At 35.1% G+C, this 25,734-nt stretch overlaps 4 protein-coding genes across 4 annotated transcripts; all 4 read left to right on the top strand.

Annotated features, from left to right (window-relative positions):
• Positions 1 to 418: 418 nt before the first annotated feature.
• LOC114365103 (uncharacterized) lies at positions 419 to 2,365 on the top strand. Its single transcript, XM_028321574.1, has one exon. It carries the CDS (start codon positions 419 to 421, stop codon positions 2,363 to 2,365), a length of 1,947 nt encoding a protein of 648 aa, XP_028177375.1.
• A 5,938-nt stretch (positions 2,366 to 8,303) lies between these two features.
• LOC114365096 (uncharacterized) lies at positions 8,304 to 10,891 on the top strand. The gene is made up of 8 exons (XM_028321566.1): positions 8,304 to 8,497; positions 8,570 to 8,687; positions 8,763 to 8,868; positions 9,017 to 9,161; positions 9,537 to 9,629; positions 9,760 to 9,858; positions 9,991 to 10,205; positions 10,573 to 10,891. The coding sequence occupies exons 1-8, from the start codon at positions 8,333 to 8,335 to the stop codon at positions 10,784 to 10,786; spliced, it is 1,155 nt and encodes a 384-aa protein (XP_028177367.1). The 5' UTR covers positions 8,304 to 8,332; the 3' UTR covers positions 10,787 to 10,891.
• Positions 10,892 to 11,836: 945 nt separating this feature from the next.
• Positions 11,837 to 13,720, top strand: LOC114365105 (organic cation transporter protein). The gene has a single exon (XM_028321578.1). The coding sequence runs from the start codon at positions 11,980 to 11,982 to the stop codon at positions 13,597 to 13,599; it is 1,620 nt and encodes a 539-aa protein (XP_028177379.1). The 5' UTR covers positions 11,837 to 11,979; the 3' UTR covers positions 13,600 to 13,720.
• Positions 13,721 to 14,836: 1,116 nt separating this feature from the next.
• LOC114365090 (uncharacterized) lies at positions 14,837 to 25,562 on the top strand. The gene is made up of 6 exons (XM_028321557.1): positions 14,837 to 15,004; positions 16,760 to 16,930; positions 23,133 to 23,467; positions 24,543 to 24,705; positions 24,784 to 25,046; positions 25,479 to 25,562. The coding sequence occupies exons 1-5, from the start codon at positions 14,849 to 14,851 to the stop codon at positions 24,985 to 24,987; spliced, it is 1,029 nt and encodes a 342-aa protein (XP_028177358.1). The 5' UTR covers positions 14,837 to 14,848; the 3' UTR covers positions 24,988 to 25,046; positions 25,479 to 25,562.
• The last annotated feature ends 172 nt before the right edge of the window (positions 25,563 to 25,734 follow it).

Raw genomic sequence — 25,734 nt, 5'->3', positions numbered from 1 at the left:
GCCATACTCTGTTTAAGCTTAAGTATGACAGGAGTGTTAATTTCTTTGTCTTATTTATTAAGTTTTATGTTAGTAATTTTAAAATGTACTCTTAGGCAAATATATCTGCACTATCTATGTAAGATCTAATAATTTCATAAGTGCTAATGTTTGTTAAATTTGTTAAATATTAAATAAACCACTCCTTTGTTCATTCAATGAGATTTCAAGTAAATTTTCGCATCTACTCATTTATCCGACTAACGAGAAAAATTATAGCATAAAAACAAATAACGGTATATACCTACCTACCTAGGTATTTAAAAAGCATTTAAAAATGTGTCATGTTTTTGTCATGTCCTATTTTGTCACTTTGTGACATTTTACAAAATATTCCCAATCAATTTTATTTCAACTTACATTTTCTAGTATTTAAATAATGGAACATGATCACATTCATAAGCATGAAGAAAGAGTAACAAGCACTTATGCTGAAATTTACTTTGACGATGACTATTGTGGAGTTCGTAAGCCGTTACAAATAGAATTCGAGGATACAGAACCATCTGAAGATGAAGACGTTGGCGATGAGTGGGTCTCTCCCAGTGACCAGTTAATAGGTATAGTAGATCTTATACCACCATTTACTTCTAAAATTACTAGAGGTAAGACTCACGAAGGTATACTCGCTATCGGTAACGATGTACTGGAAAATGAACGAGCCAGATTCTTAAAGACATTGACCCAATTATTAAATGACAATGATCAAGGATGGTCACATATATTACAGAATGAAAGAAAATTAGTCGAACAAAAAGTAAAACGAATTTATGATAACATATTTGCAACTAAAAGTAAAATCATGTCCAAGGAAATATCAGAATTTTATGAAAAAACACTACAAGAATTAGAGGACCACTTGAGATCGGAATTGAAAGATTTATTGTTAAGCGCTCGCGCTAATATAATCAGTGACTTAAATATAGAAATAAAAGAAAAACTCGCCAAAGAACGAACAATTGTAGAAGAAGTATTACAAAATCGATATCAAAATGAAACAAGTAAGATAAAGAAATATTACAAGCTTTTGCTGGAGAACGAGCTGCAAAGAAGTAGCAAGCTCATAAATCAAGCATTAAAAGAAAGGAATGATGCTTTGAATTCATTTTATAGGCAAATCGAAGCTGAAAATATAACCAGCACTATGTACGTCATGTGCACGGAAAGAAAGAAATGTAAAATTAAACAATTTCTTCTAGAAAACTATCAAACAACAGACATTGCTGAGAAAATGCATAAAATAAAGGAAAGGCAAAAAATATTAGATGAATATAAAAGGCAAGAGGTTCATATAACTCAAATAAATAGAGACTGGGAAGAAAAAATAAAAAAAGTATTACAATTATTTCTGAAATTTATAAGTTACAGCTTAAAATTATTACCAGAACAAACGACATTCTTGCTTGATCTTGAAAAGATGGTTGTATTGCAAATGAATGAAATTCAAAAACATCCTCAAAAATGTTCTTCAATTCTAATGGATGACGTTGCATTTCAAAACATATTTAAATTTGAGGAAAAAATTCCAAAACCAATGGTTTGTGAGGGTGAGCCATTTGTCATTGTAGGTGATCTAAACGATCCAACTCCACCACGATATGGAAGTCGAGAAACATTACCTTCAGATGTTGATTTACCATTTGTTAGAGTTGACAGGCAATTCTTTTATGCCAAATGTCATGATTTTGAAGAGGTCAAAGTGTTTCTTGAAACGCAGCGTTGCAAATGTCAAGATATACCATCGAAGACACCATCAAATGTTTCCACTCTGAGTGGAATACCAGTAACTGCTCCACCATCACCATCTACAGCAACTGAATCAAGCGTCTCTTTAGACGAGCCATTACTTATTGACGACATACACCGCCTCCACCATTGTCCGGCTAGGAGTTGCCAGAACTGGGCTGAGAGAATGTCATTCCCTTATCTAAACGCGTATTTAGACTTTACAGAGGAGAATTTTCAGAGAGTCACTACTATCCTTGATCATCCCATGCAACTACCAATTCCACCAGAGTTATTAGATCCCAGGAAATACGTGAACGCTGAATTACCGTTTTCTGCTACAAAAGAGCTTTATCATAATGCTGAGACACAGTATTCTAGCCAAGAAGAATTATACGTACCAGAAGTAGGTTGTACCTGCTTTGATACGAATACTCGTACAGTTGGGAAACAGCAATCCTCGAGTGAAATGAAAGAGTCACCTAGTAAAGAACTGAATGACATTCTACAGAGACGTAAAACTTCTATACGGAATCTAATCCAGGAGCATCCTAATTTGCTAAAAATATTTACTGATGAGTGTTTTGATTTTCAACTATAATATTGAAATTTTTAACTAATTTTATATTATTCGCATTATCGATGATACTTTTTTATTATAATGTTTATAAAATGTACTCATTTGCTTTTTTATTAAATTACTTTACTACTAGGTTGCTAGGTTTGTCAACTTATAAAAGCCAATACCTACCTAGACTTTTTGGATTCACAAAGAGAAATTTACCGAGCTCTAATTCAATGAAGAAGTTAAATAAGCCGAGCGTATTGTTACTTATAGCTGAACATATTATCTTGCCAGTGAAAGAGGTAGTAGTGCAGCTTAATAAACGGTGATGTAGACGTGGCATCCAATTTAACCAGGTGCGAGCAGAGCCGGTCCCCGAGATCACAAATTGCTCGCAGTATCTTCGCGGTTACTCGCTAAACTCTATTCATTTGTTCTTGTTTGCTATACTGTATTTGTTTACGCAAGTTCCGACATAGTACATCTAAAATTCTCAGATAGATTTTGTTATGTTTTCAGAATTACATTATTTATTTATTCATTGATTTTAGTTACACAGACACACCATACTAATATACGTTATTATAATAATACTATACCAAATTCGCTGACATAGCCCAACGGATTAGTCAGCTGAAGAGGCAATGGGCAGGGCATATAGTACGCAGAACTGACGGCTGATGGGGCAACAAGGTTCTGGAGTGGAGACCACGTACCGGAAAGCGCAGCGTAGGACGTCCACCCACAAGGTGGACCGACGACCTCATAAAGGTAGCGGGAAGGCGCTGGATGCAGGCCGCCACCAACCGGCCATTGTGGAAATCATTGGGGGAGGCTTATGTTCAGCAGTAGACGTCCTATGGCTGAAATGATGATGATGAGATGATTCATTGATGTGATATTTTATTTTGAGAGGATTCTTCTCTGTCTTACTGCTACGTACTTTTTTGCTGAAGATACTTTAAATTTTTAATTTAATCATAATAATCGTCAAGCTTAGGTAAATAAATTTTCCCCATGTATGTTCAGTTTAGTAATTTCATCTGACGAATTTCGCATACACCAGTCACATCTCACGTTTTACGTTTACTACGCAATTGTGTAAATTACACCGTTAGCTAAGAATAATGTCGGGATGGGTGTGAGCGGGTACATCGGGCGTTAAGGTAAATTTACACAGGTCCCGTAACAAGTTAACTTATTAAGTCGTCACCGTCTCGCCGGGACTGATGACATTCCGCGCTCGCGGTGCGCCCTCATCAGGGAGACGATTTTTCAATTTTACCGATTTTACAACGTGCCATTTGAGGTGATTTTAATTTGAAAATTCTATTTGATATTAGATTATGACATAAATACATAGTGATAAAAAATGGTAAAAGTAGCGTAAGTAAGTAAAAAGTATGGTAAAAAAAGCTCATAAAGGTAGCGGGATGACGCTGGATGCAAGCCGCCACCAACCGGCCATTGTGGAAATCATTGGGGGAGGCCTATGTTCAGCAGAGGACGTCCTATGACTGAAAATGATGATGATGATGATGACATGGTGATCAAATTTTTTCAAAATACATAAGGCTGTAACCTAACTAGTATCACATACTACTCACATAATATACTCTGACTAATAAATCATCCAAAAAATGCTAAGTACTTACATACCTAGTTTTTTTTTCAAACAGGAATTCTATTCCGTAAATTCTCGATACACGTTTTTTAGTTTTTAATATAATCCTGTAAAAGCTGATAAACATTAAACATTGTTGCATTACTGGCATGTAATTAATTTAGTCGAGACTGATTCTTCACTACAACATTATTACGAAACCAAGTATACCTACCTACCTGTATAATAAACTAGTTCCGGTATTCCTATTGTAATAATTGAAACAAAAGCTTAAATTATTATTAGCATTAAAGCTTAGATAAACTTATTTCACAGTTTCAGTCTGATTTCAGAAAACAGATATGGTTAAGAAACTCAGAATTAGAGAATACTATTATTTTTAGTTCAACGACATTTCACAGAAACTTCTTCCCACATTCAAAAGGACATCCAGTCTTCTTAGAAAATGCGGGTAATAAGTCAGGTATTTCACTAGAATTTCTATAAAAGCGTATATTCTTAGAGCTTAACTTAAAATCTCCATGATAATTTAATGAGAGAATATTAGCTTTGCAAACTATAAACGTATAGTTAAGTTGAGTAAAGTATCAACTTATTAACTTTTTTAACTATAGGTATTCTGCTTTTCAGACTTTTGGTTAATGCAGAGTCTCAAATACCTATTAATGACAGATCTAATTAAAATCACAAACCAAACGACTGGTTAATAAATTACACCCTTGATACTATTTTGCGACTGCTTTGCATTTAAAAAACTTAACGAATAAATAATACCAAAATTACAACGACATTAGAAAGCACCTTATCTGAGTGCCGGTGCAGATTCAGAATTCTCCCAACATAATATTGTAGATGAATGCGCACAGCGAAGTTTTCGAATAAATCTAGAAACAAGGCAATGTTCAGCTAATTAAACTTAAGCTTGCTCGAGTAATGCCCGTAATGGAGTGACATTGAATAACTCCGAAGATAAAGCAATCATAAGAACAGCATGACAAGCAAACAATGAAAACAAACTTATCTGTAAATACGATGGCTTGCTGCTAACAATGGGTCCCTTCCCATTAATGTCATTAATTGGTTATTGATAATTATTAAGATCTAATTCATGTTTAACTGTAGAGTCAGTTAATACAATACGCTGTATTGTTGGTTATCAGTAAGATAACTTGATCGAGCAAAATGAATAAATATTTTTCGGCACAAAAATGAATATTATGTGCATACCTACTAGGTTCTAACCGTCTCAACAGAAAATCTTCATACAGCGTCTTCCCTTTATCAGGTACCTAACTAGCTTTTGCCCGCGGCTTCACCCGCGTGAAATTTAGTTTGTCAGATATCGTCATAAATTATAGCCTATATATGATTCTGGATTACAAACAATAATACTGTAAAGTTTCATCAAAATCCGTTCAGTAGTTTTTTCGTGAAAGAGTAACAAACATTCAGACATCCACACAAACTTTCGCATTTATACTCGTAATATTAGTAGGATAGTAGGATACATTAAACGTTTTTAAATTACTATCCTCTTTAATTTTAGTTTATTAATCGACAAACGGTTCAATCTGTCTCCAACTTAAAATTTTATAACCGCATAAGTTTACTTTATGTTTGTTGAAATCAGCATGAAATAAAAGCAGTAGGTACTAACAAAAATAACAGCTTATTCAATTGTAGGTATAAGGAATTACCGCTCATTCTGTTTTATTATGGACGAGCCACAGTGCATACGCGATAGCGTTTTAGAAGTAGAAGGTGTAACTTTTTGTAGGTGTGTACTTTTCTTCTGTATTCTTGTTTTACTTTGCTTAGAACCTAACGTAAAAATAATTAAACAGTAGGTAACTTACTAAAGTAATAATAATAAATAATAAATATCCTTGGACATTTTACACTACGCTTCTAGTCCCAAACTAAGTACTATTAAAACTTCCATAACTCTCCCTAGCTGATTGACTAACATGCTTTATCTTAAGCTGAACTTTTTTGTTTTCCAGAAAGAACTTAACTTTCTTTACTGTTATGCTTCTTAGTAGATACGATAGCAATTTAGTAGAAGCTGTAATTGATTTTAAAGCAATCTAAGGCCAAGTGTCCACCAAAACCTCTAAGATTTACAGAAAAAGTTTTACAAGGACATCTTTTCAATTTCTTTTATTACACCTCTATTATAAGCGGTTTTTCTTCCCCGCTCGCTCACCCACCGTCGTCCAACTGTTATCACAGGGCAAAGTTAAACAGTGTTATGCTAACTTGACGGTTCGCTATTCCATAATATTGTGTTATGCGTCGGTTCCCGTGAAATCTGACACAACTGCACCGTCTGAATAAACTTACTTCACTCCGAAGAGTTTATCCGCCTTTTCGTGTATTTTAAAATGAAATGAACTAACTATTATGCTTGTTACGATGGAAGTTTTATTTATGTATGAACAGTACCTCTAGTAGGAAAAACTTTCGAGTTCGTTTCGTTGCGTATTCAAAGTGTCATCGAAAAATTTTGTATGAAAAATTAAACAGCGCCCCCTAGGGCGGCTATAATATAGGGGGCGCTGTTTAATTTTTCATACAAAATTTTTCGATGACACTTTGAATACGCAACGAAACGAACTCGAAAGTTTTTCCTACTAGAGGTACAGATATTGTCCTTTACATGTCGATAGAGCTTCATGACCATATTTTTAATGACCAAGTTTTAGATAACTCCAAAGTAGCGAGTGAAACTATGGTTAAATGTTTGTGTGCAGATGATGACTATAGTCATAACTAACCATTCACGGGAAAAATACAATATTTTAATGCCTTTAGCACGTATTGATCAAACTTCAAGCTAACAACATTATCTATCCTTGGAAACGGAAAACTTTGCAAAAGATAAGCTTTCATCATTTATTATGTCTATAAATATCAGCAGCTTTCTTCATAAATCTACTCTGTTATTGTGATTTGATCAGAAAAGTTTAGAATAGTTATTTTGTAAATAATACAGGACCTTGAAGAACTTTGAATCAAAGTTAAAACTAAGTTGTATTTCTGTTACAGGAAATGTATGAAATCCGTCATTTTATACAATTCCTAGGATTTGTGTATAAGTCCTAAAATCACCCGGAAATGTGTGATGTAAATTATATTAGACACATTTCCTAGGAAATTTACACATTTCCTAAACAGCAATCGGAAATGTAATTAAGATTTCTTTTTTTTCTCCGAAACTTAAATGGCGCTACCGCGCCGCGGCCGCTGTGTACCTATGTGTAAGGTCGCAAGTCTAACCTAACCTAACCGAGACTTTGTTATCCAGCTACAGGAGTACTAAAACGTTCATGCCAATAATAGTTTAATAAAAGAGATGTTAAAATTAGGGTTTTCCAATACTTCAGCGTAATATGCGTGATGCCGAAAGAAAGGTATGCCAATAGGCAAATATTTTTTTCAGCCAAAGTATAATAGTGCGAAAACAACTTTCAGGCTAAACAATTATAGTTGTGAGTTAAAAGTACCTATCGGGCAATGTGGTTTGGCTAATGGAAATTTTAGGCGTACTGAGGGGCACCCGATCACACGACCGCGCTTGTGCCGCTTAGTTTTATACATTTCCTAATACAATATTGGAATTCTATAAAATTCCTAGGAAATGTATACATGTCCTAGGATATGTGCGTATTAAAAAATCTCTGAAGCAATATTTTATAAATTTCCTAAATAGCTTCGGAATTGTATACATTTCCTAGGAATAGTATACAATTCCTAGAATTCATACATTTCCTGTAACATTTCTATACTTTGTAATTAGCATTTTATTAGGCATAGAGATAAAGTTCTCGTGCACTTTGTTCTCGTAACACAGCGTTATTATTTTCTTACTCCAACAAGTCATAAAGGAATCTTTTTGTGCTGGCCGCGACCTGCAGTCGTCGCCATGGCAACGGTGCGCGTCTTTAACAAACCATAGACCTAAAAATGTAAAGACTCGATATTTTGCTGTTTTGAACTGCATTCCAACACACAATAGAGTGCTCTAATATAGTGAAGCTTGACTTAATCACCAGTTTAACATTTTTATTACGCAATAGCAATAAATCCTTTGAAAACCTCTCAAAACTTCAAGAAACCTAAAGAAAACATATGGTCAAATATGGGCATGCGATTCAGTTCTACTGAATATTTATACTCTTGAAAGCAAGTTCAAGTATTAAGTAAAAATACAAATAATTAAACTAAACTACTCCTTTTTCAAAGTTATCCGGGAAGAAGTCGTTTCTATGTGATAATTAAGTCTACAATACCAAGCATAGCCCCCGTGTTTTGCTTTATAAGCAGTATTAGTTTTCATTCTACTAAATACCAACGTGTGCAAGCCAGCAAATAACACCATGGATATACGTGACGTCCGTCTTCTGAAGAAGAAAACTGGAAAAAAGCCGCGCAAAATTATGGTGGTCAATCCATCGAAATATGGAACTTACGAAGCTATACACAGTAATAAAGAATACTGGAAAAGTATTTTCAACGACATTGACGCAACTGCTTCTGAAAGTGTAAGTATTTATATTTTATGAATATTTCAACGAAAATTATACTTACATAATATTTTATATTATTTTCCACAGATCGAAGAAAGTAAACGTTTGGCAAAAGTTTTGCCAACACAAACTTACGAAAAAGTATGCAATATTTTAGACATTCCAATTGTTAATTTGGATCAGGGTGAAGTTGTGGGTCCACAACGTAAGTACACATTCCTAAATAAATACATAGGGTGTATTAATTATAATATATTTTAATGGAATATCATTTTTACAGTAAAACCGATGAGACTGTCACTTAAAGAGCCGCTAGTCTCGACCAGAAAGAGTCTCTACATTGAAAGAGAAATGGATTCTGACACCGACGTTGAGTACTGCCCAAGGTGAGAATAACCCGTTTCCTCTGGGTTATAATAATTACTTTTTGTCTGAATTCCTCTGGTTTTCACAAATTATCACCCAAAAAAATGTGCTGAATACATCTGATATTTTTATTTCACTTTCAATACGGTTGCCCTTATTTTAATCTAGCGATGACGAAGAGAAGTTAAACATACACCAGGAGCTACTGAACAAGCCTGTGCGAGAGCAGGTGACGTGGGCCACGCGCTACCTGCAGCCTGAGAAGGAGGAGGAAAAAAGTCTCATAAGGAAAGCCGACGATCTAACTGAAAGGGTAAATGTTTCACACTAATCGCTTCAACATACCTGAAAATTAAACGCAACAAATCCCAACTAATATTATAAATGCGAAAGTAACTCTGTCTGTCTGTCTGTCTGTCTGTCTGTCTGTCTGTCTGTTACGCTTTCCCGCTTAAACCTCGCAACCGATTTTGATGAAATTTGGCATAGAGATAGTTTGAGTCCCGGGAAAGAACATAGGATAGTTTTATCCCGGTTTTTGAAACAGGGACGCGCGCGATAAAGTTTTTCTGTGACAGACAAAATTCCACGCGGGCGAAGCCGCGGGCGGAAAGCTAGTCGTCAATAACTTTTCATAAAAGCGTACACCAAAATTAAGAATTCTTTGTAATCGGCATGATTGTTTCAGATTGCTTCAGACTTCTGCAAATACATAAAAGAAATGGGAGGTGACCAGCAGTCACGTCTATTCACACCTCAAGCTATTAAAGAGCTTTTTCAAGTATGTCTGTCTATTGTCATTCTTTGACCATATTATTTTGTGGAGTTTTATATATTGCATAAGTTCTAGCTAAAATTGTAGGTCAACTGTTTAATTTAAACTAATATGACTGTTATATTTTCGTTTAAAGATTGAGTTCGACACTCACGTAGCGCGGGGCCTTCGCGTGGTGACCAGGGAACTACCGTGTGTCGAAGAAAAAATCGCCAATGTTACAGGATATCCAGAGGTATTGATTGAGTTAATGAAATAAAAAATAAGATTATTGTTTGATAAGTTAACCCTTCATTGAAATCAAATTATGATGTCATCAAGTTACTGGAGCAGTTACAATTTACAATTAATTTTATTATATTTATAGAAAGCCCGATATGCAGCTTTAGAACGTGAGATATCTAAAGATATCGAGGCTGAGCATCGTCCTGATAAAATCTCAGCATTTGGGAGAAGTCTGCCTCGTCAGGACCGCTGGCGGGCTCCTACGAACGATACCAATAATTTGTGGCGGTCAGCGCGCCATGTGCCTCGTGATCTGGTCACTCTGAAGACTGTTTGGGAGGGCATCACAAACCTAAGGTACTTTATGCATTGTGTTTCCGCAACATTATTGTAATGGATTTTACTCAACTCCCTAATGAAAAAATGTGGGCGAAATCACGTGGTCTCTGTTAGAGGTAGCAACAACAAGGCGAAGAAAACCACACGTTTTCTTATTACATTCCATTCAAACGCACTGCCTTTATGACGTAGACTTTCAAGTAAGTGTTCTCCCGTGTTGAATCGTTACTACATGGAAAATAAATCTGAGAGGAAGAAAATGTAGTACCTAATAAAACTACATACCTCTCTTTACTTTCTTTACCTACGCTTTTGTTTTATCCCTTTATGATTTCTACTCTTACTTAAAACTTTTTAAAATAGTAAAGATCTTGTTATCGTTTAGGAGCGTAAAGGAATATTGCCGCTGGATGATCGAGCACCCAGAATACCGGCGGGCTCCGTACCTGAGCAGCCTGGGCCTGTTCGATCCGGCGGTGCTTGAGGCGCGGCTGACGTTCGAGGCGCGGCCCGGCTCGCCGCCTGCGACGCCCGGCGAGGCGCCCGCGCCGATCGACCACATCAGGCGCCGCTTGTCGGAGCTGGCTGATACGAGTTGAAGAAAAATCGAAATTTAAAATTGTCAATGCGCTTTTATTTTTGGATTAACTGTAGGCATTAGCATTGTTCATGACGGGTCATATGTTTTTTAAACTGTAAATTAAATTAGTACAATGTGAATAAATAAATTAATCGTATTATTTCTCATATAGGTAAGGAAAATCAACAAACGTATTTTTATCTTGATACTACATATTACTCGTATCAAAAGTAATAAAAAGTTGTAAAATACGTAAAATATATTTAATTACCCAGCAGCGCCAGCCCGCCAGGTAGTAAGTGACATCACTACCCAATAATTTATTTATTTATTTATTCATTTGCAATAACATATTCAGCACATACATGTATATACATGCATTTATACATTGACCCTGAAAGAGTGTAGCAAAGTTACAATTATTTAATACTAGTTAACATCTACGAATTAAATTAACATTTACGAATACATGAACAATTACGAATGCTTAATGGTAACAATTCAAAGCCACTACAACAATACTTAAGTGTTAAGTAAATAAGAAAAGTATTGTGGATTGATTTTTAATCTGCTCGATGGACTGATGACCTCATGAAGCTAGCTAATAGTGGCTGAATAAAACTGCCAAAAACTGAAATGATGATGATTGATTGCCGGCTCAACTACCCAATTAGGTATTAGTCGTACATATTACTTTGATAGAGTTTTTTTTATCATGCTTATCTTATCTATCATCATGACACACCATATCTCACGACATTGTTAATACCTTTCTGATAATAGTACAGTTAGGAGGTTAAAAATATCTAGATGTCACTCAAAATTTGAAAAATAAAATAAAATAAAATGAAGAGCAGATGATTAAGAGAGTCAATGACAATATTTTACATGTACGGTATTTATCTTCACCTTGAATTGTGATGATTTTATAAACAAGTAGGTAGGAACCTTGCAGATCTTATCATATTCACCTACATTTAAGAAGTCGTGCTTCTAACAAAATAATGTAGATACGAGACCGCTATCGTTGATGTCGTAAAACAATAGATAAGAGTTTTTACTCCGAACAGTTTGTTATAATATATCTGTAGATCAAATATTTTATTATTATATCGTAGTGACTGCAAAGAGAAAGATTGTTCATTAGTTATGACAATTTAGTATAATAAATAATAGAAATCAGTTCCCCATAATAACAATAATCGTTACATCATGGTGTCTACAAGAAGTAGTGAATCGAAAACAGACTTTGAAGTGGTTTTAAACAATGAATTGGGTCAATTCGGGAAATTCCAAATCATTAACCTGCTCTTCTTGTTTGTTCCCGCGGCGATATCGGCATTTATGGCTGGAGAATACATATTTTCCGCATCCAAACTACCACACAGGTGTGCTATACCTGAGTGCGATGGACCTAACCCAGAATATTCACCAGACTGGATTAGCTTTGCAATACCTTCAACATCATCTGGATTCGAGGACTGTAAGCGATACGGCAACGTAACGGATCAAGAAAACGTTGAAAATAATGAAATCTGCCCAGTGAACCTGTTCAATAAAAGCGTCGTAATAGCTTGTGAGACTTTCGTTTACGAAAGAAAGAACTCTGTGGTTTATGACTTCAATTTGGAATGTAACGAATGGTTAAGGGCTTTGTCAGGAACGCTGAATAGCATGGGCGCAATGATTGCGCTACCTCTAGCAGGATTTATATCGGACCACTTCGGACGACGAGCTTCTGTTATTTTCTTTTCGTTCAATGTAGCACTGGTTGGCGTGGTTCGGTCTTTCTCTGTGAACTATACGATGTATGCAGCGCTACAATTTATGCATACCGCTATAGGTGGCGGTGCGTTCAGCGCAGCTTACATATTGGCTACTGAATTAGTTGGCCCCAAATACCGAGTAATGACGAGTGCAACAATGTCTTCAGTGTTTGCTCTCGGACAAGTTTTATTGGGTGTTATTGCACTCCTTGTGCATGAGTGGCGGCATTTAAGCCTAGTTTTGTTTACGCCTATATTCCTCTTAGTCTCGTATCGGTGGCTCATCACCGAAAGCCCTAGGTGGCTACTCAGCAAAGGTAAAAAAGAGAGAGCAAAAAACACACTAGAACGTGCCGCTCGGCAAAATGGCAAAATAATTTCAGAATCTGCCATGGAGTATCTGTTAAATGCCATCCCCAACCAAATCGAAGCAGCCAAAAATACAAAACAAACAAATGAAAATCTTTTCTTCAGAGTTATAAAATCGCCCGTTATGTTGCGCAGATGTTGTACGACACCAATTTTATGGATCACGACGACGTTCATTTATTATGGTTTATCAATAAATTCTGTCAGTTTATCAGGTAACATGTACTTGAATTACATAGCAACGGCCGCGATTGAGATACCGGGTTTCTGGACAGCTGTGTTAGTGTTGGACAAAATAGGAAGGAGGACCACTTTGTTTTTGGGGTATATGCTGTGCGGTCTTTGTTGTTTAGGGTTTGCTTTTACGCCTAATAATATGACTGGGTTGTCGTTGTTTTTGTTTTTGACTGGCAAGTATTTTATTGGGTTGGTGATGACGTCGGTGTATTTGTATACGGCGGAGTTGTACCCGACGAGGCACCGGCACTCGTTCTTGGGGTTCTCGTCGATGCTGGGCCGCATCGGGTCCGTGATTTCTCCATTGACTCCGCCTCTGATGGTGTACTGGAGCGGCATCCCCTCGACCATGTTCGGTGGCATGGCGGTCATATCAGGCTTGTTAGTGTTAACGCAACCTGAAACACGAGGTCTGAAAGTGCCCGATACATTCGAAGAAGCAGAACGACTTGGAAAATAAATAGAAAGAATAGCAAATTAACTGACTACTTACCTAATATTGTTACCATTACGCTATTTTATTGCATATTATAATGTAACTTATTAGTATTAACCATGGCTGTGACTAAGTTAAGTAGGTATATTTTGTATTATTCAAGTGAAATAAAGATACTTAAAACGTTTTTGATTTACTTTATTGTTCTATCAGGCCCTAGTAAGTAGGTAATCAAGTTTTTCAAAATAAATAATAGGTGTAAAGTGCTCTAAACACACTACTATACTTCACCTGTGATACTCAGGCTTATATTATAAATAGCACGGTCTAATAACTTTTAATAATTAATTAATATACCTACCTACAATTAAATAGTTTGTCCTGACTGCATACTTAACTATTCTTAACATAGGTACGACCAAAACCACCAAGATAAAGTAGGATATTTTGGCTTTCTCGTGTTAGTTAATACATTTATTTACATGTATTAACCTCTTTGATGATTAATTATTTCATAATAAAAAAATCTAAAACAATTCCAAGCGAGCAAAGCCGCGGACAAACAGCAACAGGCGGTAATTATTTAGTGCACTAATAAAGTTTATTAAAGCAAAACGTAATTAAAGTATATAGCGGAAAGAAAGTGAAAACGTATAAACGCAATGCCATTTTCTAATTTATTACCCAGTTATAAATTTTTAATTACTTTTAAGTGAAATCGTCTGCACACCGATTACGTGTTTCATTTGCTAACATTAAGGGTCATGAAAATTTAGGACTCATAACGCCATCTAGTGTGAAAAGTGTAATTCAGGCTGAAAGATTTTCACTGCTTTCCATTTTCCCCGTTGGAACACGCGAAGGGACGTTGAAGGCACGTAGTATTCGACAGCTTTACTAGATGGCGCTACTAAAGAATCTTTCAAAAACCTTGCATAGAGTATTGGTTCCTGAAAATTATACAGATGGCGTTTAATTTATTTTTTCACAATTTTTTTAGGTGTGGAGAATATTGAATCAAGTAAGGCAATAATAGTCGCTAATTTTCGCAATTATTAAACATAAAAAAATTAAGAAAACTGAAGAGAAGTTTGAAAAGTGGACAAAGTTTGTATTTAAATCCTCTGATAGGTACAAGATAGAAAAATAAAGCATAAAAGTCAATATTTGTGTCAGCATTTTAACTTCTGACAAACAATCTAAACTTGATACGAATTTTAGGGAACATTTATATTAGTTATATCTACAATAACAACGATTACAATTTGTAGTCATGCCTTGCGGGAAACGGCCCCTCATTAAGAACTGGGACAAGCCGCGGAACATAAGGGTCATAACTCCGTCTCGCTACGAGCAAAACGAGGCCTCCGTCAAGCAACATTGGAAGAAAGTCATTCGCGACTTGGAGTTGTCTTACAAGGATGACGCGGTACATTGTTAACCCATAATTTACTAATTGATACTCTTAGCATTAAGTAAGTACAACATGTTGATTGGCAAAATAATAACGAAGCTTTCATACTCTACACTAGTCTACATACATACGTGGAGTGGAGTGTGGTCCAAATGTCCACCACTAACGAGACCTATGTAGTAAAATAGTCTTCTAAATACTGATTCATTATAGCCAAACCGCAATCAAAAATATGCTGTCAGTAAAAAGTTATGACTCAATGAAAAGTCTGTTTTTTACCTTTTCATCCGAAAAATGTTCTTGATATCATTCTATCCATTGCACATTTTGGACTAATCTACGCATGTTATGTAATGTCGCATGTGGCGCGGGGTTATAGATGAATTTTATTAAATGTTATACTAGCTGTGCCTACGACTTTGTACGCGTGAAAATTGTTTGAATAATATTTCCCATTTTTACAACATTTGTCTTTACTGTTCCGCCCCTATTGGTTGTAGGGTGATGTTATTTATTCTAAACCCATCCTTGATTTATCTATATCAAAAAGAATTTTTCACATCGGACCAGTAGTTCCTGAGATTAGCACGTAAACTACTACAACTTTTTAAACAGTCATAACTTTTTACTGACAGCTTATTTTTTTTTCGTCCCATACTGAAAGTTAATCTCTATTTAATGGACTATAAGCCAATATAGGTCTCATTGGTGGTGGACATTTGGACCACTTTTGGTCATTGTCCTTTAATACTTACTTTTAATTTAGGCAGTTGTTTAGATAATGTCCAAGCCAGGACAGCTGTAGTGGCGAGTTTGATTCTTGCGCACGACTAATGATGTGAAGAGCACTAATTTATAAATCACAGACACGCGTCCATCGCGTAGTAAGTAACGATTTTGAATCGTGAAAAAGCGGAATAAGTATAGGTCGTATTATGATCCTACTATCCTACTTATCCCAATCCCAACTAATATTATAATGCGAAAGTAACTCTGTCTGTCTGTCTGTCTGTCTGTCTGTCTGTCTGTCTGTCTGTTACGCTTTCCCGCTTAAACCTCGCAACCGATTTTGATGAAATTTGGCATAGAGATAGTTTGAGTCCCGGGAAAGAACATAGGATAGTTTTTATCCCGGTTTTTGAAACAGGGACGCGCGCGATAAAGTTTTTCTGTGACAGACAAAATTCCACGCGGGCGAAGCCGCGGGCGGAAAGCTAGTAATATTATAAATTCAAACGTTTGGATGTCTGGATGTTTGTTACTCTTTCACGCAAAAACTACTGAACGGATTCTGATAAAACTTTACAGCATTATTGTTTATAACCCAGAATAACATATAGGCTATAATTTATGACAATTTGTGACATATTAAATTTCACGCGGGTGAAGCCGCGGGCAAAAGCTAGTGTGATATACAGGGTGTTAGGTAAATGGGTATATGAGCCGACACTAGCCCATGTTAACATGGTCATATAAATGGTATGGTGAAGTCAGAAAATTGATATCTTCATTTTAATTATTTTAATTTGCATACAAATAGGATTTTATAAAATTTATTTTGTATGAAAATTAAAAAAATTAAAATGATGATATCAAATTTCTGACTTCACCATACCATTTATATGACCATGTTAACATGGGCTAGTGTCGGCTCATATACCCATTTACCTAACACCCTGTATACGAACATTAAAAAGTCTTCATTTCCGACGTTAAAGTAATATAAATAGGCCTCTATCTCTCCATTTTAATTATTTTTTATTTTTTCAGTTTTGGGAATCGCAGTGCGATACTGTCCGCGAGCTGGTGGGCCCGGTCATCTTCCACCGGATCGCGAAGATTTTCAACTTGCCGCTGGAAGCCTCCAAGTATGATCCCCAGTCGGACATCACGTCGCTTGTACCATCTGAGCAGTTTTACAAAGCAATGTCCACCTCACAGGTATGAAAAAATAACATGAATATAATTGCAAAAATGTCTTCGCACACTTTGCCTGAATAATCCATACTGACTACCGTACCTACGTACAACGGACTACAGACATACATATTTCTATCTGAAAACATCCTTCAATAAATTGTGAAACTGTTCTCATAAGATAAATCGATCACTACTTGTCTTTATTATATTATGTACAAAGAAGAACGGTCACGCCCCAAACAAAAAAAAACCCAGACCCGACAGAAACGAGACATACCTCAGTTTTTTTGTCATGTCTTAATTAGTTAAATTATATATTTTTTATATTCGAAATCTATGTATAACACCAAAATATTACCCTTTGTTTTTGTTCAGGCGTTATACAAAAACTAATACAAAATGCCTATTTATCACCAAAATTGGTAAATGTATGTACCTAAATGTCTATTACAGCTGCTATGGAATGTATCTAGGTGACCTGGAGATACAGCCGGATTATACAGGGTGGTTATACATATGGAACGATAAGTGATCTCACTCGATTATTTCTAAACTATACAAGATATCGAAAAACTAGTTACTTTTTCTGAAAGTGCTTCACGAGCTCTTTCAAATGGTACCAATAATAGGTTACAGATTATGGAAGCTGGTAACATTGAATTTTTGGATTTTGTAACTTCTCGTTTCCACCCTGTATAATCCGGCTGTATCTGCAGGTCACCTAGATACATTCCATAGCAGCTGTAATAGACATTTAGGTACATACATTTACCAATTTTAGTGATAAATAGGCATTTTGTATTAGTTTTTGTATAACGCCTGAACAAAAACAAAGGGTAATATTTTGGTGTTATACATAGATTTCGAATATAAAAAATATATAATTTAACTAATTAAGACATGACAAAAAAATTGAGGTATGTCTCGTTTCTGTCGGGCCTGGGTCACAGATGACCGTTCTTCTTTCTAAATGTTTTTATCACAAGTAACATTCTAGCCACACCTAAGGAATTCAGACATTGACATAATACCTAAAATTCAAGATTTTTAAATCTTGTAGTGACCGATATTCCAAATCCATACCATCAATATCCAGTCCTATCTCACTCATATCAACATCATAAATCATGTAATGACATTATTTTGCACTTCACCTACTTGATGATGATTGCATTCAGTTGGGATAACAATGTTTTATTTTGGTGCACACTTTATCAATAACATCATTGAATGATTTATTAATGTTAGTATTTACATCAATCTTGTTAACTTTCACTAACTATTTACGATTATTTTATCTACTATCTATTGGATACGTAGAAGGGTATTTAATAGATACCAAATTAATATATCAAAATTCTACGTATACCTAAATCAGTCCAAAAATGAACTAAGCTATTTCATGAAAAATAATAATCGCTCTATTTCCACGCATTATTACGAAGGAAAACAACCAATTCACAAAACAATTTATTTTCAGTTCTTCCAATTTATTGGAAGCAAGATGTATTTTTCCTGTTGTGGGTAGGTGGGATTGCTTTCTTTCAAGGGCTTTATTTTTAATGATATTACCTAATTGGTGTCTCTTTCTTTCTGTTATTTTCGTGATTTCGGTGGTGAATGGGACATGCATCATAATATGATGTCCATAATCACAAAGTTAAAATAAGTATTTTATCGGCCATTCTCAGATGAGCTAGTTTTTGCGTGTCCGGGCTGTTAAATCGTTAAAAATGACAAATTAGAGACATGCAAGTATTTTTATATGTTACTTAACAACCCTATCCAGTTGTGCATTAAGTCATAGGCCTCTATTTTAAGTATTTGTCACTTAATTAATTTCATAAACCTCGGTTCTCTAATTACCGTTACGCGTCCGCACACCGACTTAATGTTAAAAGTTGGCTGTAATTTTTATGTCGTATGGATTTGGTTCACTCCATTCAACATTTTAAAGAATACAAAAGATTGTCTTATGCATAGCAAAATATCTATTCAATAGAACCATTCTGTAAATAATTGAATTAAAAAACTGCTTGTCCGAGCGAAAGTCCTAATTCCCGTGACGTTTTCTGTTTTTGGGCACACAAGCCTAAATAATAATATTTGACACATCATTTACACGCGCGGCGCGAGCCCTTAGTTAGTTCTAAGACCTGTTAGCAAGTAGACGTCTATTGCGTTGGCGTACCGTCGATGAATTGCGTAAGAGTATAATTACCATTTCTTTGGTTTTCAATTTTTCTATTTACCATGTCCTTATTTTTATATTCGATTTTTGAAGGTAGATCCACGTTGTTAATTTAAATAGAATCAGTACTTTGGCCTTCATACGTTGTAGTAAGACAGTATTTGCATACGCTGCAGATTTTGGAAATTTTGAAAAAAAAACTATCGTTTTATAATTTCCATGTACTAATTACCATATATTTATAATCACCGTTGTATGAAATTATTACCTACAAATAGCACTCACGATTGAATAAGTTTGATGATAAAATATGAAATATACCTAGACTTTCTCATAACAACTTTACGGACTTTTCTTCCAATCTGACATCAAAATTTTGAAAAGCTATCGTTAGAGTAACCTTGAAATAGATTCGATTCCATGACGAATGTTCAGCTTCAGTTGCTGCATGGTTGTTGGATTTTAGAGTATATTTTAACCCCTAAGGTAACCCCACAAAAATAAGTTAGCTGGAGTGAAATCGGGGCTTCTTGATGGCCAGGAGATGTCACCCCTGCGTGAAACATGTCTCGTACCAGACACTTATTTTTACTATTAATATCATTGATATTTACATGTTAAATCATTAATTAATTCTAATATAATACCATTAAAATCTATCCATATTACCTTTGTCCTAAGAAGATGAGATTGTCCAACATTAACACTTACCTGGCGTGATCACATTAAGAACAAAAGGGAACAAATCAACAGACAATGAGACTTTTCAAGACAAGAGTGTATAGGCACTTTGTACCATCCTAGACTGCATCCTAACTGATTTGTTATGCATAGAAAAGACTTCATGATATACAATGGATACTGGGCAGAAGAAGCTTGGAGAACAAACTATATACAAATGCATCCTAAGACCCATGTAGACATATGGCATCGACTTAGCCTCGCAAATGTAGAAATACTTTAACGTTTTCAAAATAAAGTATTAAAAATCTTGAGCTATGCACCTTGGTTTACAAAGTCCACTGAAGTGATACCAAACGTCAAAGAGGGTGTAGAAAATTCCTGTAAAGCTTACAAACAAAGACTAGACCGTCATGAAATCTATTTGCTGCATTTGTCTCTATCTGAGAATTCTGCATTCAGGCTCAGGAGAAAGCGAATAGCATTTTGTTGTAAAAGAATCGAGGTGACAAATCATGGGATATGCAGAGCTGGAACTGTCATTATTATAAATTCAATTTAATCTGATAATGGCTGATGGCTGATCGCAGATTGATTAAAAAGAGGAAAAATCACTTATATCATTAATTACTTTTTCGATATATGCATATCCGAAAAGTCTAATTCGTGAGACCTCCTGATCCATTAATTATATTATCTGTACGTTAAATCGTTTATACCACATTTAAATCAAATAAATTATGATTAAGATTCTGATTCAGCTAAATGCTCTAATTTGAAATGTGACACGTATCCCCCTTCTTGCTGAAACTAAGTGTTCCTGTTATAGCCTCGATTCTTGCAGTATACTGAAAATATCTTGATACAATAAATAATATAAATTACTTAGTGTTTTTCTTTTTGCAAAGGGTTTATTAAGTGTACCTACTGCGTTTTTTATGACGCTATAGTCATAGTCATATATGTTTATTGCATCATGTTGGTACATTTGGATCTTAAATATTAATACAGATTATATTAATATTTATTTGTATACAAATTTATCAATGCAATATGTTGTTTTTTTGCTATTTTACATTCTTTTCTAATTACCGTTAGGTTAAGTATTAGCCTTATCTAATTACCGTGACCATAAAATTTTTGGATCTCATTTACGCGAAAACCGCTTTGAATAATTTGACGCCTTTACGATTGTTAAATTCGTACTTTTCATGTGTTTTATATTTAAATGCATTTAAGTCAATTAAGCCAAATTTAAAAAATGATATGGTAATTAGGCTGAGAACGCCTGATCGTGAGAATGACCGTTATGATGTACCCTCAATGGTAAATAGGTTTTTCTATGTAGGTTCATTCTCCTGATAATGTCTGTCGGCCGTTTGGTGTAGTGGTTCAGAACGGACTACTATGCCGAGAGGTCCCGGGTTCGATTCCCGGCCGGGCAGAAATTGAAATGATGAATTTTAATTTCTGTGACGGGTCTGGGTGTTACTATGTATAATATGTATGTATTTAAAAAAAAATGTATATAAGTAGTGTATCCGTCAAGCTAGCACCCATAACACAAGCATTAAGTTGCTTACTTTGGGGCTAGCTGGCGCTGTGTGAAATTGTCCAAAGATTTATTTATTTATTTATTTATTTATTTATAATAATTAAGTTAAACTTTTACAATTATTCTAAGACTCATCTTTTTTCTTTTTATTGTATGCCAGAACAAAGATAAAATAAAAAAGAATAATAAATTACATCATAAAATATAAGATACGTAAGTATTGCAAATATACTACGATGATGATGTTACGATGATAATAGTACTTACTACTAGAGATGANAATAGGTGCACCTAGTATCAAATTTACCTAGTATAACCCATCTCTACTTACTACTACCTACTTACTCATACACGATACCTAATTGGACTAACTTATACAGTGTGAGTCACGTTAAAGTGTACATATGAAAATAGATGAAACTAGACCTATTTTTATCGACAAAAAAGAGGTCAAAAATTTTTTGAGATTTTTTTTAAATTTTTTATAGAATTTTTTTTCTTCCAATTACTTATTGTAAAGAAAACGTAATAACTTTTAAACTAAGCGGTATATCCTGATAAAATAAAAACAGTAATATTGCTAAATAATAGGCGATACTAAAAAAATACATAAAATACACAAAAAAGGCCAACAAATAATAAAAAATGATACTTTTTGAAAAAAATCTGCTTTTAAATTCGTGTTTTTTTGGTTATTTGATAAATTTCTCCAAAAAATGCCCCTATAATAGGTGGTTTTTATTACTTTGTATTATTCTCTATCGTATCACCTTTGTAAAACCAAAAATCGCATGTCTCTATCCCTATCACAACATTTGCTATGATCGTTTGAACAAAGGCCTGCCACAACATTATTCTCCGCTACAGGTAGAGACAATTTTAATTTTAACTAAAATGCTTATTTTACTTCGAAATCTTTTGTTTTTATTTGAAATCTAACTTGTCTTTATCAAAAATACAAATCTAGAGCCATTTTCAGTTTCGTTGTTAACGAAGCGTTGAACGGCGCGCCCGGAGAGGCTTATTTCAAACGACCATTGCAAACGTTGTGATAGGCATAGAGACAGGCGATTTTTGGTTTTACGAAGGTAATACTATAGAGAATAATACAAAGTAATAAAAACCACCGGTTATAGGGGCATTTTTTGGAGAAATTTATCAAATAACCAAAAAAACACGAATTAAAAGTAGATTTTTTTCAAAAAGTATCATTTTTTATTATTTGTTGACCTTTTTTGTGTATTTTATGTATTTTTTTAGTATCGCCTGTTATTTAGCATTATTACTGTTTTTATTTTATCAGGATATACCGCTTAGTTTAAAAGTTATTACGTTTTCTTTACAATAAGAATTTGAAGAAAAAAAATTCTATAAAAAATTAAAAAAAAACTCAAAAAATTTTTGACCTCTTTTTTGTCGATAAAAATAGGTCTAGTTTCATCTATTTTCATATGTACACTTTAACGTGACTCACACTGTATAGATGAAGTTAGGATCTAAAACCTATAGCAACCTGTCACGTTCATCCGGGGCCAGCGTTGATATGTCATCTTCGCTACGTAAATTCAAAAAACAAATTTCTGAATTGTATACTCCGACGGTTAGTTAATAATTTATTGTTTTGCATTCTGTCACTTTGGCAACGTTATTGTTATCCAACATTCGGTGCATGTCGTGGCAACCTTTAATTAAGGCAACACCTTAGCTTAATTTATTTATAAGGAAACTGTGAATGTATGTTTTGTTGGTTGTCCTTAAATAAATAAATAAATAAAATGTAAAAAAACTATGTACAGATACAAACTCGACAAACGTATTCCATGAGCGACTTCGAGTTCTCAGTGGAAGAGGAACAAGACCTTCAAGAGGAGCAATCGGACCAATGGAGCGTTTCATCTGTCGCCGAGAGCACTGAGCTCAGAAAAGCCTCCCGTTCCAAATCTGCAATGAAAGCTGCAAAGTCGAAGTCATTTTCAAGAATGTTTTCAAAGTCGTTTTCTAAGTTTGTCATGAGCAAGACATTGCAAAATACCCACTCCAGTAGATTAAGAGCGTCGGAGGCGTCTACTATGGATGAGTCCGCAGACACTGACGATGACATAGAAGTACATGCTAGAAGCAGGAAGGTGTCGTAAGTATAACCCATCAAAAACAATACTTGTCAAAAAACCAAGTCTCGCAACTCAGTTGTTCTACGGTAAAAAGTTGTGAGATCCATGTAATACCAAGTCCAGGCCAGGAAATCTTTAACGTTTTACATAAATTATTGACTTGGCCATCGCACTAAATAATTTAATTTACACGTGTTTTCATGCGATGGCCAAGTCAATATATTTATGTAAAACGTTAAAGATTTCCTGGCCTGGACTTGGTATTACATGGATCTCACAACTTTTTACCGTAGAACAACTGAGTTGCGAGACTTGGTTTTTTTGACAAGTATTGTTTTTGATGGGATCTCATTTCTTTTTGTATTTTGTAGACAGCAGTTATGTATCTAGAAAACTGGACCGAAATTGAAAAATTTTACTCGACTTGGCGGTTGCACTACCGTGCCCCCAAATATTTTAGCTTTTCCTTGATTCATACACCAAACACTACTTATATTCCAAATTTGAAGCTTCTAGTTCTGCTAGAAGTGCCTTAGAATTTTGATGATCGGTGAGTCAGTCAGTGAGTGACAAAATTAAGAAACTTTGACCCGTTATAATTCTTAAACTACTGGTTCAAATTGAATGAAATTTGAAATATACCGTGTCTTTACAATGCCTGCATAGCTAATGAAAATTCAGCCTTCTAGTTTTATCCACAACGAAGTTACAGGCGGTCGAAAATGGCCTGAATTGCTTCGAGAAAAGGATGGTACGGCCGTGCCGCTTTTTTGCTCGACTTGGTGGGGGCACTGCCGTGCCCCCAGATCATAATTATTTCTACACGCTTTTACTTCCATAACATTTTTATGCTGACTTATTCAGTGACTTTTTATTTGAAACAAGAAGAAGATACTTAAAGTTTGTTCCGGCTGGTTATATTTCAACAATAGGTAGAATTCTTAATACGAGTATTGTTAAAGAACAGATACTTATATCTTGCATTCTTGAGTCATATTTCAAATCAATATTTTACCGACTTAAGCCCACTAAATACGTTTATTTATATACTTCTGGTAAGCTTAATTCGTGTCATGATTGGGTTCTGTATTTCAGGCGCACAATTCACAGGCGTGTGAAAAATCCACATTTCGACATGCTATATTGCAATGAGTCTGAAACCGATATGATTAAATGGAAGTCCAAATATAAGCAAAAGGCTTTCGAAGTTTCGGCATCAGATGAATTCAGTAAGAAAGCTGAAATCATGACTAAGAAAGTACGTGCTATAGAGTAGGTAATAGAATAGAGTGACATGGCTATATGAATCAATATTTTTGCTTGATGCATTTTACAGATATCAAAAGAATTTTATGACTGGTGGGTTGGATTAGGTAATGTAGAATTCAAAAGTGAAATCAAGCGTCCAGAAGATATCGAGGATCTCTTCCAGGTAATTAATTTCATAGAATATTTTTACCAAAAAACTTACACATTCGCTAATATTGTTTCTGCTTACAGGTTTGGTTCGATGAACATGCTTCTCGCGGTCTTGTGTTAGATCCCAGGATTCTGCCTTGTGTGCTACAAAGCATTGCGAACTATGTCGGAGTGCCGAGGGTGAGTCCACTTTTAAGAAGTACCTATACCATTAAAATTGCAAGAGAAACTTAAAAAATCAAGACTACAAAATAGCACTTTTAAACGTACTTATAAGCATTGATACAAGATTATTTGGTAGAGTTATGTTTTTGTCTGAAATAATGAGTGCCTAGTAAGTTTGAAGCGTTTCATCCTAAACACAATAAATACATACTCGGAAATATTGCCATTAACTTATTATAACATATAATATACATACATTATTAAGGTAATTTATAAGTTTAACGAACAGCTCAGAAAGAATAAGTGCAATGTAAGAGAAAAAGCAATGACGAATATTGCATTTCGAATTCGACTGGACACCATTGGTGTGCCTTTTTGGTTAGGTCATAGCTGTCATTTCGATCTAATCTTGCCAGGAAACGTTTAAACCTGATTTCTTTGACGCAGGCCTCGTGCCCAAGAGTGCTCAAGAGGCAGATCGCGTACGACATCCACGCCGAGACGAGCCCGGCGCACGTCATGGCATTCGGCACCGGCTTGCCGCAGAGGATGAAGCACATCCCGCCCAAGAACAACACCGAGAAGATGTGGCACTGCGTCCAGATCCCCGAGGACTTGAAGACGATGGCGTGCGTGTGGGACGATATACAACATTTGACGTAAGTACTAAGTACAACCTGTGTAATAAAATTCTTAGCATTTT

The sequence above is a fragment of the Ostrinia furnacalis genome, unplaced genomic scaffold (genome assembly GCF_004193835.3).
Source record: "Ostrinia furnacalis isolate ACB-3 unplaced genomic scaffold, ASM419383v2 OfSCF7554, whole genome shotgun sequence".
NCBI classification, from domain to species: Eukaryota; Metazoa; Arthropoda; class Insecta; order Lepidoptera; family Crambidae; genus Ostrinia; species Ostrinia furnacalis.
This window is presented reverse-complemented; position numbering and strand designations above follow the sequence as displayed.